The 15,042-nt window shown below is 41.3% G+C and overlaps 1 protein-coding gene across 1 annotated transcript; it reads left to right on the top strand.

Annotated features, from left to right (window-relative positions):
* Nucleotides 1-12,560: 12,560 nt before the first annotated feature.
* On the top strand, nucleotides 12,561-14,786 carry LOC147849922 (cytochrome P450 71AU50-like). Its single transcript, XM_087337164.1, has 2 exons — nucleotides 12,561-13,633; nucleotides 13,859-14,786. The coding sequence occupies exons 1-2, from the start codon at nucleotides 12,662-12,664 to the stop codon at nucleotides 14,528-14,530; spliced, it is 1,644 nt and encodes a 547-aa protein (XP_087193290.1). The 5' UTR covers nucleotides 12,561-12,661; the 3' UTR covers nucleotides 14,531-14,786.
* Nucleotides 14,787-15,042: the final 256 nt, after the last annotated feature.

The raw sequence follows: 15,042 nt of genomic DNA, 5'->3' as shown, positions 1-15,042 counted from the left end.
CATTTATATTTCAATTTAAAGTCACATGTTGTCCCATGCTTCAAATTTTTAATAACAACATGCTCATTGAAATGCGATATGACGCAAACAGTTAGATAATATGTTTTTCAATAGCATCCCCTTAATAATCTCATTGTTACAAAATGCCTAAATTTTGAAAGCTTAATTATCATAACCCCTCTTCTATGCAATCCTCAAAAAGGACATTTCAAAAAATTTGTGTGCAAGAATGACTTGTTCAAATGTAACTTTATTAGTGCTAATAATCTATAAATGGGGATTTTTAATTAATATTAAAATGAGTGGTTGGGATAGAATAGATTAACAATGAGTTTTGGATTAGGTAAGTGGCTTAAGAAGATCAAATCAAGGATTAAGGGAGGGTTTAAGATAGAACAATTGCATTATGAAGAGATTTGTTATCCGAATATCAAAATATTAGATTAGAGAGAGATTATGATGATAAGGTTTCGATTATTAGGCATATGACAATAATTAAGTAAATTAAAGATGAATCACTAAGTAGGGAATGATTTAGGATTTACTACAAGGCAACTAGTTTTATTGAGTCTCCCAAGTTAAGTATTTGGAATTCCAAGAGTCTCATGCATACTAAATCCTCAATAACAATCACCATTATAAATCATTGTAAAGTAAGTTAAATATTTGGAATCACAACATCCTAAATTCTTAATAATAATCATCATTATAGAGCATCATAAACTAAGGCTAATATGTCACACATTTTAAACAATGTAATTACAATCCAAAACATATAATTTTGCTTTTCCATTTCTTGTGGACTTTTCTTAGTTAGGTTCCTATGCGATGGGCTTCTCTTAATTAGGCTTCTATGCAATTCTACAAAGTCCATAGGTGATCATTTAAAACTCTCCCTATACCCATAGTCATAGAATGAACCATACATATCATACGTGCATTCACATTCGAGAATGATTCAATCAAACGTGTATGTAAATCATTTCAACGTTGGATTGGATTGACAAGTTGGATTGGATTGACTATGGTCTATATTATATATTTATTCACTCTCAATCCCAATAAGTGGACTCTAATACATTGTGAACCACCAACATAAGTATGGTTGCAAATTGCAATATTTGCATTGTATCACATGCATACTTTTGGGATGCTTCTTAAGAATCAAGACATCTCTATCATCCTCACTTTAGAACTTTACAAAAAAATGAGTATGAACTATAGAGATTGAATCAAAATATGTCATTATAAATTATAATCAAACGTTCAAAAACGCATAAAACGTATATTCGAGAATATGAAGAAAACATGACATAGGCAGTAGTAGCATAACAACTTACCACTAGGGTGAGCTAATTTCTAATAACAAAGAAAGAAAAAAAGAAAAGAAAAAAGAAACAATAAAAAACTCATAAAACATATATTCGAGAATATGAAGAAAACATGACATAGGCAGTAGTGGTATAACAACTTACCACTAGGGTGACCTAATTTCTAATAACAAAGAAAGAAGGAAAGAAAGAAAAAGGAACATGACACTAACATAAAATTTTGCCATGACATACGCAGTAGTAGCATAACAACTTACCACTAGGGTGAGCTAATTTCTAATAACAAAGAAAGAAAGAAAAAGAAGAAAACGGAACATGACACTAACATAAAATTTTGCCATGAAACTAACAAGAGGATATAAGAAAGTTGGGAATTGAACCCAAGACACAAGTACATGTGCCATAGTTTTGCTTTACTGAGTTTATGTTATGTCCCCTATTTTATAGGTCACACAAGAACATGTGAAATGGAAACATGCGACAAAAATGCTCATATATTATGCTTAGAACCCAAAAGCTTACAACCGTCCCGACATTAGGACAAACTACTTGTTGGGATAGGGTTGGGATAGATCATGGTGGTGTCCCCTTTGGGATTGGGAATAGCTCTGTTGGTGGATTGTGTTCCAATTGGGATAGAGCAAGGGAACCCCATTCACTCGAGTCCTCTAGAGCTTGAGCCCCATCATGCTTACAAAACTAGATCCCAAATACTTAGATGTTTTGGCCCTCCACCTTGTGTGGCTCAAATCACTCTCGATCTTCTTTGGTTGAAGCTCCTCATTCTTCACCTCTTGCCTTCACACCTTCATTAGCCTTGCTTCATCATATCACTCTCGATCCTTCAAGGGCATCTGTTTATCCTGGGTTGGACTTAGCCACAAACACAGGGCGCCCGATCTGGAACACTTCTCCAAAGGGGTGGTTAGGATATGGATGTTATCCAGTGCTTATCCGATTCTGATCTAACTAATTCTGGATACCTTCCAAATTACTCAATACGTCTTCGATTAATTATAACACGCGTAAGATTAATAATTAAAGCACAGAATGGCACGTACACAATAGGAGCAATATCACTAAGAATAACGCACTAATCTTGTATTACTTCCGTCTCTCCCTCTTTTGAAACATTGATCCGGACCCTTTTATAGGCATCCGATAGAGCTTACAAAACGGTGTCGTACCTGCTACCTGCTACCGGTTATCAATCGGTGCGGATCCGAATCGGTACAACTATCCGGATCCGTCCGTTTCTATAAAATTACTTAACTAAGACATATTAATAATTATACTCCGACTCGTCCTCGACACTCCCCGTTCATATTACTCCTCCGGAACATACTCCTAGGCCAACACATGACACGCTCGTGGGATAGTGCATTGCATGTCCAACCAACGGGTTAGCTCTTTCAATTTTCATCGAGTTTGTCCAGAATGCTCTGGTCCAAGGGTTTGAGCGGTTTGTCCTTCGTCAGCTGTTGTTGTTCCGGCTGATGTTGCTTCATTCTCTGTGGCTCTGGCTCGATTTCCAGCTGCTTATTCGGCTGTTGCCCTTGTATCCCCGGCTGCTGTGGTGTAGAGGTCCTCGGCTCCGTCGGTTGCTCCTCATCACATCACTCAATATTGATTTTCTCCCCTCAATGTTCAGCTTCCTTCCGTTGTCTCTCCCGCTCATAACCTTCCAACTGTAGTTGCACGTCGAGTTGATCATCTTCAAGTCCGTTGATGAGCTTCTAGACAACCTCTATTTGAGTTTTGGCCAAGGCAAAAAAATCATCTGATAATTCTTCCTAGATGGTGATGATACTTTCCTCATCCATCTTATAAAACTTGTCGCTGACCTTCTTCCAGTTTTCCACATCCACTCGGAGCAGTTGGAGTTCCGCCACTTGTTTCGACCATTAATTCCATACCGCCACGGAACAATTGTCTATCCTTGTTTTCGTCTGGTCCCTCCACGCTCCGACGATCATCCAGATTCTCTTGATGCCCATTTTTCTTTGTCTTCCGTGGCCTCATTTTCGTTCTTTAGTTGTTTGATGAGGTTAGTCGTTGCCATTGCTTGTATTTCATATTCCATCAGCTTGGTTTGGTAGGTCATTTGCACTCTATCCAATACCGTCTTCGCTCATTCTACCTCCTAATAGTGCTGCGACACGAGCTCCATGCATTCCTTTGCCGCTTCCTCCAACACCATTGCCATTGTCTCCTACTGCCAGTCATAGGCCGACCCCAACTTCTTGTGGTCCATCTCCAATTGCTTATGATCCCGGTCCAACTTTTCGAAGTCCTCCGTTTTCTACTTTAGGCGTTGGTTGACTTGTGATCGCAACTGATCATCCTGGTCCTTTTGTTTCAGGATTTCTTCCATTAGCCTCTCTATCTCCATTTCCGCCATCCGCTGGAGCTTGTCTTTTTCTTGCAGCAGACTATCTTTCTCCTCCTTCAGCCGATCATTATTTCCTTGTGTCTCCGGAGACTGTCTTCGGTCCTCTGTTTTTCCTCCCCTGCCGTCTTCCTCAAGTCCCGTTCTCTTTCTCGTAATGGCGCTTGTGTGACCAATTTGACCTTGAGTGTTTGTATTTCCTTCTCCCACTCACACTTGTTTACCGTGGTGTGGTAGCCACCAGATCCTTTTCTTTTGTTCCTTCTGGTTTTGCCGGCTCTGTTTCTAGGCTGGTGCTATGGCCCATGTTTGACATAATTGTCGCTAATTCATTTGCCTTGGCCAACTCCTCCTCTAATATACGGATTTGATTTCGGGCCTTTTCTAACTCTTTGGTTGCTGCTAGCAAGCATTCCGCCTACTCTGGATCCCGTCTCCGTTGTATGTCCATTCAATCAACCACACTAGAAAATTGCATGCTAGCCAATCCAACCATTGTCGATAGGTTCCATTGTGTGTGAGTACAACGAACTACCGTACAACTTCTAGCATCCGCCCTTGCTCCTCCCTGAAGCTATGTGTAGGCTCCCTTTCCATCTCCCAATCCGGCGTCCACTTTCGTGTGTCCTCCTGTTGTTGTGTCTAAAGACCCGATTGAGTAGTATGTTATTGCTCTAGTTCCCACTGAACCCTGTCCACCGTGTCTGGCCTTTCTGTTGTCTGTACCTATGGCCTTGGCTCCACCACCCTTGAGCAGGGAATCGGTATATTGTCCTTCTCCAAACCCGATCCTTCCCCATGGTGCTCCCTATCCCGTTTCTTAGAACGTCTCTAGAGGGGTTCCCCTTCTTCTACTAGGTTCTCCTCCTCTACAGTTTCCTGGTGTGTCATCGTTGCCAATTCTGTTAGTTCCCCGTTATATCTTTGCAGGTTTAATTTAATGGGTTTCGCCGCTTTCTTTGGCTCTTCTCTCCGCGGCTCCGGAATTGGTTTGGTTTGCCATGACTTCCTTGTCGTTTATCTGGGGGTCAGTTTGGCGAGGAGTTATTGCTGTTTGGATGGCTTGTTTGGCATGGTATCCTATCATGCCCGTTTCTTCAATTTGATGGCACACATTGTGTTAGAGCTTAGCTACTAATGTAAGCATATGATAAGGATAAAAGGTAGATAAATAAGAAAGGAGAGAGAGAAAGAAGGGTGCCGATCCACCTGATCACCCTTGAGCGAAGGGATCGAGAAGGGCTTGAGCCTCGATCGGCGTCCCATACCACCGTTGCGGCGTCGAGTCGTACCTGGTGTTGGCGCGCTTGCTACAAGAGTTGACCCACCACAATGAAGACTCTCAACATAGTCGTTACTATGTCAAATGAGGGTAGCTAGGGCTCATATTTATAGCCAGACCTAAGGCCCCCAGGCAAGTTCACACTTGGCCAAATGGGTTGTCTCAATCCCGAGGATTAAATGTAATCCTCCCCTTCTTTACACTCTCGTTTAGCCCTCGCACTTTATCCACGTGTATAGAATACTATGGTAAATTCTCGACACGGGTTATTATATGGTCATGCCCGTAACACGTTGGGGTACTAGCATAGTAAGCCATTGTCACGGATCATAAGCTCAAGAGACAAGCAAGAAGATAACCAAATGGACAAGAAAGAAGATAGTATTAAAGGAAAGACTCCATAATTGGTGTTGTTCACCTTGAATTCCTTCAAGGTGAACTCCTCTATTTATACTACATGGCATGCATACTTGTTGCACGCATGTGAATCTACAATAGAGCATGTAGGTATGCATGCATGTGCCAAGTGTAAATACTACAAGGGAGCAACTATGCACATGATGCAAGCAAAATAATAAGGACCAATTACATACATAACTATGTACTAGATATCTTGGTTATAACGTGTTCAAAATGCGGTTTTCCATTCATCCCCCGGCTTGATGCATAATAGATTGTACGCTCCACGCAGATCAACTTTGGAGAAGACACGCGCAACTCAGAGCCGATCAAGGAGTTCGGGGATCAAAGGTAGCGGATAGCGGTTGTGCACAGTGAGTTTGTTGAGACCTCGGTAGTCGACGCATAAGCGTAGAGAGTCGTCCTTCTTCTTCACAAATAAAATGGGGGCCCCGACTGGTGACTTAGAAGGTTGAATAAATCCTTTCTCGAGGTTCTCATCGAGATACACATGAAGGGCCTTCAACTCTGGTGCAGACAACACATATAGAGGACCAAAGGGTGGACACGCACCTTCTTGAAGATCAATCGGACAATTGTAGAGCCGGTGTTCAGGCAAACGATCAACATTACATTTTTCAAATATGTCGGAGAAGTGTTGGTATTTTTCGGGAATAACATGGAGTGTGTTAGAAATGGCGCCACAAACAAACCCATCCTGGACCGATGATGGGGTAGTCAATTCGGAGTTGACCGTCTCCGAAGGATAAGAAACTGAATTTACCTTCATACTTTTGCACGAGCATCTTGGCTTGCTAAATGTGATCGAGCGGTTGCACCAATCCACTATTGTATTGTGCACCTCCAACCACGTTAGTCCTAAGACGATCGGATGTCGAGGAGATGCAATGAGGTAAAAGGCGAGCTCCTCCTAGTGTGAGCCCACCCGAAGCCCTAATGGGATTGTAGCTTGAGTAATTGCACCTGACGAGAGGACGCACTCCTCGATGGCTTCAACTGGAATGGGTTTTGAGAGGCCAACGACAGGTACGCCATGTGCTTGGGCAAACGCGACGTCGATGAAGCAAGAAGATGCCCCAAAATCAAGTAAAGCAACAGACTGAATGGAACTAGAGTTAAACGAAAGCCATACCTCCAATGTGAAATTGCCTGATGGTCCGGCAATGGAACCAAGAGAATTTGGGCGACGGGAGATGTCCAGTTGCATGGCTCCTACTGCAACCGAACGATGTCATTTTCCGGATGTTGGGGTCCGTTAGCTCGATGGAATTGTGGGCGAGTACTCCTAGGACAATGGCGAACGACATGACCCGAGGCGCCACAATACATGCACAAGACATTAGCCCGCCAAAATTGTCGTTCAACATCAGTCAATGGCCGAAATCGGGCTTGATCAATTTCCATGGGGATAGGAGCATCTGCCAAAGTAGGCGAGTGTGAGGATGCCTGGGGCTGTATGACCGGGGCGTGGCGTGGAAGTGAATGAGGTGGAACCCAAGTCCGGCGCTCTTCTTGGCGAAATTCGAAAAGACGATTGTCACAATGGAATGCTTGTGAAATCGCTAGGGATAACGAGGTGGGCTCCGGAAAGTTTAAGAGAAGATTCTTGACATTGCTTCGAAGGCCGCGCCGAAAGTGATCAGCTAAAGCTTGATCATCCCAATTGACGTCGCATGCTAGTTGTTGAAATTCTGAAGCATAGAACGAAGCTACACACGAACCTTGTTCGAGTGCATAAATCTTGTTAAGAGCTGTACGTCGTCGGTCCGTCTCTCCAAATGTGGCCTCTAACTCGGCGAGGAAGGCGGGAAAGTCCTCCAATAGAGGTGACGAGGTTTCTACCAATGGTGCAAACCAAGCTTGGGCCGGACCGGAGAGAAGGGTGCCCACAAGGCCGACTTGTCGAAGACCATCTCCATAACGTTGAGGTTGTAGCCGAATGATAAGTCGAACTTGGTTGTTGAACCCTCGGAAACACGACCTCGTTCCATCAAATTTTTCTGGGAGGCTAACCTTAGGCTCAAGAAACTGTGACGAAGCTAGGCTAGATGTTGGTAGAAGATTGGGCTCTAGGCTAGGTTGTTGTGGGAGACTAGGGTTCGGGGGTTATGAGGATAGGGAGGTACCGACTTGAAGTTCTTGTAAAGAATTTCGAAGAGCTTCATTTTCAAGTTGTAGTTGTCGTAAGGCTACCATTATTTGGCCTAACTCACTAGTTGAGTCGGACATAGCCGAACTTGAGGGGGAGGAATGAAAGGAGGAATGAGGAAGATGACCGAAAAGACGAGTGGAAAACCAATTTCGATTTTGGCCCGACTGAAGAAGGCGGAGTGCACGGGACGACTAAAGAAGTCGAGGCCGGACGTAGGGGGAGCCACCGGAACAGAGAGCCCAAGCCGAACCCAACCGAAAAAGGGGGAGGCAAAGCTGGGAAGACCAAGACATAGACATGGTCCGATGTCGTGAAGTGTTTGACGATTGAGGACGAATTGGAGACAACCAATTCAGACAAAAGCTGGAATGAATCAGAGTTACCCGATTCAGAAGTAGTGCTTGATTCGGAGGAGCCGGAGCAACTGAAGGCCAAACGGACAAGGCAGCGGAAGTCGACACTAACACGAAGGAACCAACGGGTCAAGACGCACCAAAGTCGTGACAACAAAGGAATTGAAATGTGCCTTCTTAGCAAAGAACCCGACCGAGAAGGTCGAGGTGCGCGTGACCAGACGGGTCGAGGAGCGTGAGCAAGGCGGGAAGACGCAAGGAGGAGCCATAGGGAAAGATCGCCAAACACTAACACCGACACAACGATTCGACCTCAAGTTGAGCTTGAGGGGGACTGTTGGGTAGACAAGCTCAACCGGATCCGGATCGGCTGAATAAGCTAGAGCCGGATTGGTATCCGGAACGGAGAACCAGATTGGTGTCCGGATGGTATCCGAAACCAGGAGCCGGATCGGAGAGTTGGATCGGATTGTAACTGGTAGGCCATTAGAGGCCTACGAATCTAGCCTAGCTCATAGGAATATTTTTAGAAGTCAGTGTTAGTCACTCGTATTAGCATTCAAGTACATGTCAATACTTCTGTTAGTCCTTTTAAGGACTTGTATAAAAGGTGTTATGTAGGACACTGTATGTACAGAGTGTTATTACTTTGAATTGAGTTTATGTTTTTTGCTCTCTCTGTCTCTCATTTGTATTCTTTGTTCTTAAGCTTCCATTAAACCTTCAATCTCTATTTTATTGTTGTAATCTGGCTGAGCCGGTTTGTCTACAAGCTTCCGCACGCTATTCTTAATACCAAACCTACACCACATTCCTCCTTTTCAGCTTAATCACACTCAGAATATGATCTACAATTTTCTTTTGAAATTCATAAGGTCAAGATAGTTACATTTCGAATAAATTGCATGACATTCGCCGAGGAGAATAAAATCGACATTATATTAAAATTTACATCAAATAACCTCTTTATGTATGATGAGAGAGATCAAGATAAAGAAAAATATCCTGAAGTTGGGCAAGGTGGGTCTAGGATTGATTGCCATCTTCCTTTTGGTCTTGAACGCCTCCCATATGGCCTCCATATTTATTGAAGTATAGGCATCAAATTCTTAAAACAGGGAACCAAACAATGAGCTTTGTCTCTCATTTTTATAGTACTTTGAATACTTGTTGGAAATAATATTGTTGCCTTTTTTGACATGCATGATTGCCTTTTCTTTCAATGCACTTTGTTGTAGTGGGGTTTTAGTTCATCTTTTCCCCTCTATTACCCCTACTAGGCTTCAAACTCGTGATTATACTGGTCAAGTGGTTTAGGGTTTTATACGTTGCATGTTTTTCCAAAAAATAAGTGCATAATTTTATTCCAAATTTTAAAGATATGTTATTCAATCCCTAAAAGAAAATATACAGACTAGTCTGTGCAATCCAACCACATAATCTACATGCTCTCACAACAAACTGTGTGGCATTGACAAATAAGATTGTCTCTTTCAAAAGGGGTTTGGACTATTGTATCGTGTCATCCAATGTGAGAATTGATAATATTGGGAATTTTATATTTCAAAGAACTTTTGAGGTCCATTTAAATTATATTAAAGGATTAGGTAACCCCATCTTTTGGAACAAGGTAGGGTCATTGATTTTACCTTAGTTGCTCCACATACCAAAGACTCTTGCACCCACATAAACATCAATAGATACACATGAGGCTAATGGGCTCACATAGAGAGGCTTTGTTGAGATCCAACGAGGATTAGTTCAGTCCAAAAATGACTTTTCTTGGGAAATTTTAGAGGCTTGAGTTGAGACACCTAAGCACAATTATATATATATTCACGACAAGCCATCAATTACCTCTTCATGGATAACCATGAACAATGTTCTATCCTATCTACATATATCTTACTTTTTACTTACGAGTGTTCATTTTTACCTCTTAAGGAAACGAACGTGCTATAACATGTATCTATTTTAGAGACATGAATATTGGTTTTTTTCTTCTTCTCACTTGTTTGTCCTCTTTTTTGTGAGAGCATACAAACTACTTTTAATGGCATTTTTAAACACTACATTTTAATAAAGTAGTTTAGCATGACAACAACATGGGTAATTGAACATGCTAAGAGACCAATGTGCAAGAAGAGAAACTCCAATTGGTTCAATAAACATATAATGCAAATCAATACCCTTTCTTTGGACCTCATCTTTCATGCTTCGTAGCGTCCATGATGACATTGAAATATGATCATCATATCTTTGTCTCTTTGATCTCATAGTTCATAAATTTTCCCTCCCATGGACATTCAAATGGCATTATTATATAACTATATGTGTGTATAAGGGCTATATAATTAACTACGAAACTAAATTTGGGATCTTGATAAATTATAAAACTAAGTTTACAATTAATGAAGAGGTAATACATCCTATTTAGCCTTACTTTTTGTCTTTTTCCACTTCAATTAAGTATTTTGTAGGAATTTTAATAGAATACGCATCCTCATTTTGCTACAATGCCCAAGATGAATAAAGTTGATTAATCGTGCTGATAGGAAGCAGGAGGTTGGCTAAACATGATCATGGGTTAATTGTTTGGTGTGTTTTGCCTTTTGAAGTACAAAAACTTGTGATCATTTTTTATTATATATTTATGCATATATGGAAGTATGCCTTAAATTCTTATCACGGAAACAAATATTTGTCATAATCGTAACAACACTTTGTTTGTTACATGTCATGAGGTTACAGTTTTTATGTTTTTATCACAACAAAATCACATGTGTTGAATTCTTTTTGTGTTATTACCATTTGCCTCACCGAAAGGTACACAATCGTATAATGTGAAATGAGAGATGATAATGTATCATGATTAGTGTTTTGATTTTTGTAATGTGAAGTCAATGATGATAAAGTGGCACTAGTTTATTAGTTTGTATGTTACCTTCCAAAGTTACGTTTGCTTATTTAGGAAGACTTGTTTGGTTATTTAACATCTTAAAAGAATGTATGTAGATTCTTTCTCACAATTGAAGGTCATTCATTACTCTTTACATGTTTTGGGGTATCATTGGTTATGTATGTTTCTTGCCTATTTGAGAAAGACATAATATTTGTAAAGTCTTTATGATACAAGGTCACTCATGTCGGCAGAGTATAGATAATTAGCATTTGCTTTATGTTTCTACTTTATTATGATAAATCTTTGTAATGTATGCAAAGATTAAATAGCTCTTATTTGTACTTTTGTACTTTACCATCTAGTTATTTTAATTGATGGACTATCTTATTTAACATTCTTTGCCATCTTCTTTGTGGCAAAATCCATGTGGTTTAGTTCTAGTGATTGAACGTCATTGATTACTCGATAGCGACATATTTGTAAAGCTTTTGTAGCATGTGCCATGAAGTCAGTGATGATGATCATAGTGTAGAGATGATTATGATTTGTTTTTTGTTTCTAGTTTATTTGGGTATGTCTTTGTATACATGAGAAAATATAGATGATTAACATTTGGTTATTGTTTCTCCTCTATTTTGGTAAGTCTTTGGAAAATATGTGAGGGCAAAAAAACTTTTATTTGTTCATTTGTACTCTACCGTGCAGTTATTTAGATTGATTGGTGATTGGACATTTGTTGTCATCTTCATGCACTATCGATGTGGTTTCATTCTAACTACTCAATGTGATATTTAATTATTCTCCATGTCCTTTTAGATAGCGACCAAAACACAATTCAATGTGATATATGATTAGTCTCCATCTATTTTGGGACAATAACCAAAACACAACACGAGGTGATTGAACCATCTCCTACACTTTATGGGGTACCATTGTGTTACATATGTTTTTCTCTTTTCTACAACTCAAGGTGGATGATCAATCGATTTCAACTCTTTAATTTGGGTACCATTGGTTATATATGTTTCTTGTTTCTTGCTTCTACAAAACATCATTCTCTCTCTCTCTCTCTCTCTCTCTTAGACCATGTTAGGCCAGTCCCACAGATCACAATCGGTCTCCTTTGGACATTCAATGATATCTACCTTCTCTCACCCGTATCACATTCATCATGCACGTTTCTTTCCTCCTCAAGAATCTTCAAATGTAAGGGGCATAGATTGTATCTAGAAACGTTTGTGATCCATTATGAAGTTGAACTCACGTTTGTAAACCATTATGAAATAGAGATTATTTTGAAGTGGAACCCACAAGTCTAAGCCAACATTTTTAGCCAATTGTGAAGTAGTAAACACATCTATAAGCGAATCAAGGCATTGCATTATATTGGGACTGTCAAGTAATGTCGTCTTTCCAAAGGACTCGTTTGTAAGCCATTATGAAGTTGAACTAACATTTGTAAACCATTGTGAAGTTGAACTCACATTTGTAAACCATTATGAAGTAGAACTCATATCTGTAAACCATTATCAAGTAAAGATCATTTTGAAGTGGAACCCACATTTCTAAGTCTACATTTTAGCCAATTGTGAGGTAGAAAACACATTTATAAGCGAATCAAGAGGCATTTCATTATATTGGGACTTTCAAATAATGCCTTCATTCCACAGGATTGCGATCCTATATTATTAAATACATAGATTGTTTTCGTGTCAATAAGCTCAACATATGTGTCATGTCGATAAGGCTTTGTATATTTTGTCCTAAAATGCCAAATCTCTAGTATTTATGAATTCATTTGCATCGAAAGATATATCCTCCAAAGTTTTTGAATGGGATCAACAAAAATGTTCATCATCGGTGCCCTAACTCTACTTGTCATCGGGTTCGGAATCACGGCCATGGGGCAATGGTTACGATGGGTGGTCCTCCGAAGGCGAGGGAGGGTGCCACCTGGACCGTTCCCGCTCCCGTTTCTCGGGAACCTCCCGCATCTATTCGCTTCCCCATTCCTTCACAAGTCACTAGGCGCGCTTTGTGAGCGCTACGGGCCCCTAGTCTTCCTCCACCTAGGCTTTGGCCCGACACTTATCGTGTCGAGTTCATGGGTCGCACGCCAAATCTTCCACACACACGATAAAGTGTTCGCAAGCCGTCCTTCGACGAGTGCCATCAGGCTCCTCTATGGCGGTGACAAGGCGTGCTTCACGTCCCCTTACGGTGCTGATTGGCACTTCACGCGCAAGCTCTACAACACTCATTTGCTCGGCTCCCGCCATATGAAGGAGCTCCACATTCCAGTGATATCCGACGAGGTGCGCCGCCTCATCGAGGATCTCAAGGTCTCCGCGGCTTCCGTAGCCGTCAATGTCACGGCATGCTTGTCCAACATTACGGAAAACATTATGTTTCGCATTGTCCTCGGGGAACGTGTGTCCGAAGTCAACTCCAAATTACATCATCATCATCATCATCCACATCACCATAACCATAACCATCAGCATCATCTCTGTGAGCTTTTCCACCATGGAGGTGTTCACCTTGGAGCCAAGTTCATCGGCGACGCTATTCCTTGCCTTAGCTTCCTCGATTACTTCACCAGACGCCGCTTCCTTAGCTGGTTCTCTTCCATAGACACCGTGTTGGAGGCGATCGTGTCGAACCGAGTGGAGGTGAGAGCAGCGAATCGTACTTGTAAGCCATCGGAGGAGGAGGAGGAGGACACACCTCGGGACATGTTAGATGTGTTCTTGGCAGCTTCAAACCCTCCACACAGCAGAGTGAAGATCAAAGCAATGATGCTTGTAAGTATTCATTAAGTTTTTGCCAAAAATGTTAAGAAATATATGGAGACAATCTAAGCAATTAGATTTCTATAAGCATACCACACACACACACACACACACATATATATATCCGGTTTTGTATTTCCTTTTGTTTTGTAAATTGTAATCTTTTAAGGATCTGAATAAATAAGGGTGGGATCAAGATTATTTGATCATAATTCGGGAGGCCTGTATCGATTTCAGGAGTTGTTCTTAGCTGGGATGGAGACGACGACCACTACACTTGATTGGGCAATGGCGGAGATTCTCGCGAATCCGCGGGTGCTCAAAAAGGTCCAAGATGAAGTAGACATGATAGTGGGGAAGGAGAGGATAGTGGAGATGAAAGATCTTCCGAGCCTCCGATACACCAAGGCGGTTATTAAGGAGACGTTGCGCAAGCATATGCCGGGGCCATTGTTGCTTCCGCGTGTATCCATGGAAGAGTGCGAGCTAGACTTAGTGGAGGACAGCGGCGGCCACGGCGGCTCATACAAGATTCCCCAAGGGACAACCGTGTTGGTCAATGCATGGGCGATCGCCAATGACCCCGCCACGTGGGAGATGCCCGAGAAGTTCATGCCGGAAAGGTTCTTGGAGGATGGGCGAGAGAAGGCCGTGGATGTGCGCGGTCAACACTTTGAGCTCGTGCCATTCGGAAGTGGTCGGAGAGCTTGTCCGGGCATAGCCTTGGCATTGGGCATAGTGGAGCTCACTGTAGCCACCCTTGTCCATTGTTTTGAGTGGGTTGTCCACGACGTTGTGGACATGACCGAGAGGAATGGCCTAAGCCTACCCCGCCAAGCTCCACTAATTGCCACTCCTAGCAAATTTCGACTCGCCGAATTTGTCCCTACGTTACAACTGAAGTCTTAAAAGCATTTGGTATGAATATGTGATGTGTCCAACATCTTCTTTATGAAATTTGTCCCAAGCTTGACATGAGTGAAGTTTGAAGTATTAATATAAAGAACGATGTGTGTTATGAATGTCTATATGATGGTACTTTGTGTTTAACCCTTCCAATACAAAAGAAAAGTGAGTTTTATCTACCATGTATGTTTACATTACTCATGGATATTTACCTCCATATTTTTTACTCGCTAATGATATATGATTTGCTTACCACAAATTGTACATGCCTCTTAGCTCCCTACATAGTATCAATTGCGTTCTCAAACTCAAACTTAAACAAGAGTAAAGTTTTTATATCCCCATATATGACAATATTGTACTCTAGTTTATCATTTGTTTTTTGTGATGATCATAGTGTAGAGATGATTATCATTTGTTTTTTGTTTCTAGTTTATTTGGGTAAGTCTTTGTGTCTAGGTGAGAAAATATAAATTTTTAACATACTCCTTTATTTTGGTAAGTCTTTGGAAAAG

This window comes from Azolla caroliniana, unplaced genomic scaffold (genome assembly GCF_043228905.1).
Source record: "Azolla caroliniana isolate FFs.n. ecotype wild unplaced genomic scaffold, voAzoCaro1.0.p SCAF_22, whole genome shotgun sequence".
In the NCBI taxonomy this organism is placed as follows: Eukaryota; Viridiplantae; Streptophyta; class Polypodiopsida; order Salviniales; family Salviniaceae; genus Azolla; species Azolla caroliniana.
The sequence above is the reverse complement of the archived record's forward strand: the minus strand, read 5'-3'. Positions and strand labels throughout refer to the sequence as shown.

Excerpts from the sequence above, each read along its gene's own strand:
- LOC147849922 (XM_087337164.1), top strand. The coding sequence starts at position 12,662 with ATGGGATCAACAAAAATGTTCATCATCGGTGCCCTAACTCTACTTGTC. Across the intron at positions 13,634-13,858 it reads AGATCAAAGCAATGATGCTT|GAGTTGTTCTTAGCTGGGAT; the intron begins GTAAGTATTCAT and ends TATCGATTTCAG.